Raw genomic sequence first — 4,772 nt, 5'->3', positions numbered from 1 at the left:
TATCACTCCTTCATAGGACAAATCAAAGATGAACTTACATAATAACAAAAAGATCCAACACGTGCAACTACAAACACAAAACTGAAACTTCCTTCTATCTTCTGAACTCTAACTTGATATGTTGATTGACTTCCTTCTATTCTATGTACTCTGCTCTCTTCAACAACTATTCCACACACTACCTAATTCATTCCTTTTGTCTTCTTAGCAAATTTTCCCTCTCATTTCAAAACTGAACTCACCTACTGAGTTGAATGTTGTCAAGTGGGTAGGTGGGTGTTCGGCTCCAAGGGCAACTGACCTACTACATTAAATTTCTAACAACTATTTGATCATTACCATATTTAGCTTGTATTGACTAAATTGAAATTGAAGCCCTTTCAAAAATTTCTTGTTACCTTTATTAAAAATATAATTTTGATATGTTATTGTTTTTCCACCTTAGTGTAGTGACTCTCCTGATGTTTTTGCAACCTCCTTTTGTATATATAATTTTATATAATTAATTAATAAAAATAATTATTCATCAAATAAAAAATATAATTGATTACTCATTCCAAACTCTAATGTTTTCTCTCATAGTAGGTCGAATAAACAGCCAGCAATGCAAAATGGTATGTGCACGAGAAGAGAAAAGGCTTATCTCACACTCTACAATGATTTCAATGATAATTGATGTAATTTAAAACAAGGTCTATTCTCTACCTTGAGTGTATCAAATATAAATTAATATTAGATATCTCCAATGCAAGTGGCCCTTGATTAAATCATCAGACAATATCATGGATGACATCTCTTTTTTTCAAATATAAATTAATTTTAGATATCTCCAATGCAAGTGACCCTTGGTTAAATCATCTGACAATATCATGGATGACATCTTTTTATTTCAAATATAAATTAATTTTAGATATCTCCAATGCAATTGGCCCTTGATTAAACCATGTGACAATATCATGGATGCCATCATTTTATTTCCAAACTTACATGCTTATCTATTTATCGGCAATCCATGAATATCATAGACTGTTTAACATAAATTATTACAAAACATAAATGAATTCTCCAAATCAAGACAAAACTGTAAACATCTGCATTAACAGACTGCTGTGCATTGGATACTGTTAACCATGGCGTTTGATAAATCTAAACAACAGAACGATTGTCCGAGGAAATGGGTTGTTCCAGTAATGAACCTTCTCTTCCATTACAATTTTCCAAGTCCACAAAGCTTGAAGATGAACTGGGTTGCACTCTGGTTCTACAAACAGGGCAAGAAGTGTGCAAACGAAACCATATATCTATGCAATCCTTATGAAAGTAGTGATTACAGTTGGGCAACAACTTTGCCTTTTCACTATCTCCAAATTCAGAAAGACAAACTGCACAATGGTCTTCTTCATGTGATTTGTACTCAAACACCGGCAGAGAGTCCATTACATGTTTCTCCAACCCCTCAGAGTCTACGCTTGTGGAAAACTCTCCTCCCAAATCCAACCCTTGAATATGGGTGGCTCTGTTAGAGTGATAAGTTCTTCTCAGCCCTAATCCAAGGACAATAAAAGCTATTAAAACAGCTCCAATTAGCGTACCTATGCATAAAATATCTATCACTGAAAGCTCGTCCATGCATGAATACCTGATTCTGAACAAATTTCTCAAAGAAATATCTTATGACAAATCTAGATTTCTAATACAATAGCAATGCATTCATCACATATACCCAAGTCCACTAAGTTTTTCTCCGTTGGTTGTTTATTTTCTATGTTTGGAGGCGATCCACCCGAAGGTCTCGTTGTTGTTTATCTGTCAATCATGTTGGATAAAACAAGGCTATAGAATCTTGTACCTGGCACTTAATATTTGTTTGCATTCAATCGAAACCAAATGCTATTTGACAATTCCAACTTGGGCGCACCAATGCTTGAGCACAACTTCAGAAGTAATATCAGATGTGGAGAATGGTCTGATGTACGTGGTCTTTTCAATAGTTTTCTCATAATTAAAATTCTAGGACTATTAAATGTTGAGGTGTGGTTTCTTAAAGGGTGTTCATTTTACTATATTTATGCATCATTAGGTATGGTGATTTTGATTTAACAAGGTCTTTAAGAACCTTTTAACATCACTAGAATTTAGATCTTGTCTATAATATAATAAGCATTTTCACATATAAATACAATAATATTCAAGCTTTGACCTGTTTGGGTGTTTCATACTAAATTGCACTAATAAGCGGGTTGTAATGGACAAGTTAGTATGCTTTGAGACAGGCCACATGAACAAGTCAAAGATTCAAGTGTATTGGTTAAGCTTTCTCTTAACGAATATTGTAAGATCAATATTTTTGAATAATTAGATATCAATAGGACTAATAGGTTATTTGTATTGAAAATATTGAATAAAATTATATGTACATCTATGGGATGATTTTTAGAATGCTAAAATTGAGTAGCCATGTGTAAAATATAGTGTATTGGGTACACTTATTAATTTGTCTATCGATACTATCATGACATGCCTCTGGTACCGCATGGACTAGGAGGAATAAGTATAGGCTTTGATTCGTAATCTACTTTTTCAATTTCTAAGTGGGAAAAAGTTATCAAAAGGATATTTTTGGTCATAATTAATGTATTGAGAATGTTTAAATAATGGCCTGATCATTTCTATTATATATGATTCTTGTTCTTTAACACTACATGTAATATTTATTGTTCGACTTTTTCAATACATCTTTCTCAATATTTAATGTGAGTTGTAAATTGAACTTATCAAAATTTAATATAAAATTTAGTTATTCATTATTAGAAAAGAGCACCACAACACTATTTTAAAAATAAAATTTAGCACAATTTTATAGCTACTATTTATATAAATGGAACTTTACAATTTTCTTTAGTGCACATTAAGAATAATTAAAACATATACACAGCAATGCAATTCTGAAAACAAATTAGAAGAATTATAATACACATTAAAGAAATATTAGAGGATTTAGAGAAAAAAAAATTATCCATTACTTCTTACTATACATCTCCTATTTCATTGGATATTGTAGAATCAATAGTGGTTGCATTGCACATACTAATTATTTCATTAGTTGGAGGAGATTAGATGGAAAGATAAAAGAGAGTGTTTTTTACTATAAATTTTTTTATAAGAAATAAGCTCTAGTATTCAATAGTATGCTAATTAATTTAGATTAAAAACTATATATTTAAGAAACCTAGTGATATTGTTGTGGAAGCTAGTTATTATAGCATTAAAAAAAAATCCTTTGATTACTAGAAAATTCAAACTCTCATTCTATATGTAGCTTATTATGATTGTTTCTTGTGATGGTGGAAATAAGGATTCATAAATTTAGCTATTTAAATTCAAAAAATAGCTTATTTCCATCATTAATTAAATTAAATAATTATAAAATTAATAGATTCAAGATAAATAAAATTGAATGCTACTTAAATTCAAATCCTCTTTGAAAAGATTAAAAATGAACAATGGAAAAATATGTGATTTAAGTTTGAGAATTGGGGATTAAAGTGACATACTGAAGGCAACAAAAATGTCCTATAGGTATTTCCAACTTTGTAGCTAGATATTATACAACAAAAATAAAATAATAAGAAATTGTTAGAAATAAGAAATACTAAGAAGGGGGGAGGAGGTGAATCAGTATTTTACAAACTTTAGCCCAAAATTGGATATTATTAACAACATAATAACTTGCATATGAAAGTAAACTAATTATGTTGAATAGTATACATGATCATGCAATAAAATAACTTATAACATCATATTTCATTAACTAGATGAACCTTGGCCAAGGGAAAACCCTGGTGGTGATGGTGCCCACAAAATGATCCACTAATCAAAAGTATTTTGTGAGAGATATTGATCCTGTTAGGAGTCTATTACATATGTATAGTGTCTCGCTCATTGTTAGATCAATTAGGCATTTTTTGAAGCCTCAACCCTATTAGGAGATTTTATTTAAAAGTACAAAATGTATGCAAGATCAGCCCACAACCCAAACATGCAATATACAATTTAGTTCCTTAATACAAAGAGATAGATACAAAAACCTCTTTTACACTATTGTTGATATCTTCAATATCTGATATTTCCTTGGGTTCTCAATACAATTTTTTTCCCTAGTTTTCATTCCTCTAATCATACATTAGAATTTTCATATAACATATCACATATGTCTCTTCAAAAAACTTTGCATTTTCAAACATTCCTTTTCTACCTTTATAGTTAGAATATTATTGCCCAGACAGTGTTCATGCATTATTATAGTTTACAAAATACATTATTGTATATATTTTTCTTAGGGTTAACATCTAGGATGTCCTTCTTAAGTCTTTAATTAATTATTTTGGTAAACCAAACAATTTCTTAACCCAAAATATCCAATTGTCGATCATGCTTTGTTTGGGCTATATACTATCATTACTGGAAAATTGTCCAAAAAAATTTCCGTACTACCTTTACTAACCTACAAACTTTCATTCATCAACATAGTATGTATTATCTCTCCTTAAGTGCAAACCTGCCAATATTACTTCTATAAATTGCACTAATTAAAACTCTATCTGCTATACTAGATAAACTAAGTGATACTTGGAGAGTTTTCTAAGTATAAATGACATAAGTTATTCCTCAAGGCCTGCCATCTTCATACTAAATATGTGTTGCTAGAAATGACAACATCCAATTTCTACCTTATCCAAATTTCACACAATCTCCCTCTTTGGCGTTAATGA

General features: G+C 30.3%; 1 protein-coding gene across 1 annotated transcript; it reads right to left on the bottom strand.

The window, feature by feature from the left end:
• Nucleotides 1–1,146: 1,146 nt before the first annotated feature.
• LOC149553712 (RING-H2 finger protein ATL2-like) lies at nt 1,147–1,629 on the bottom strand. Its single transcript, XM_089790371.1, has one exon. It carries the CDS (start codon nt 1,627–1,629, stop codon nt 1,147–1,149), a length of 483 nt encoding a protein of 160 aa, XP_089646497.1.
• Between the last annotated feature and the right edge of the window lie 3,143 nt (nt 1,630–4,772).

The sequence above is a fragment of the Cupressus sempervirens genome, chromosome 6 (assembly GCF_028749045.1).
Source record: "Cupressus sempervirens isolate cs-2001-9-10 chromosome 6, ASM2874904v1, whole genome shotgun sequence".
NCBI classification, from domain to species: Eukaryota; Viridiplantae; Streptophyta; class Pinopsida; order Cupressales; family Cupressaceae; genus Cupressus; species Cupressus sempervirens.
This window is presented reverse-complemented; position numbering and strand designations above follow the sequence as displayed.

Bases quoted from the DNA above. Each gene is read 5' to 3' on its own strand.
- LOC149553712 (XM_089790371.1), bottom strand. From the start codon at position 1,629: ATGGACGAGCTTTCAGTGATAGATATTTTATGCATAGGTACGCTAATT.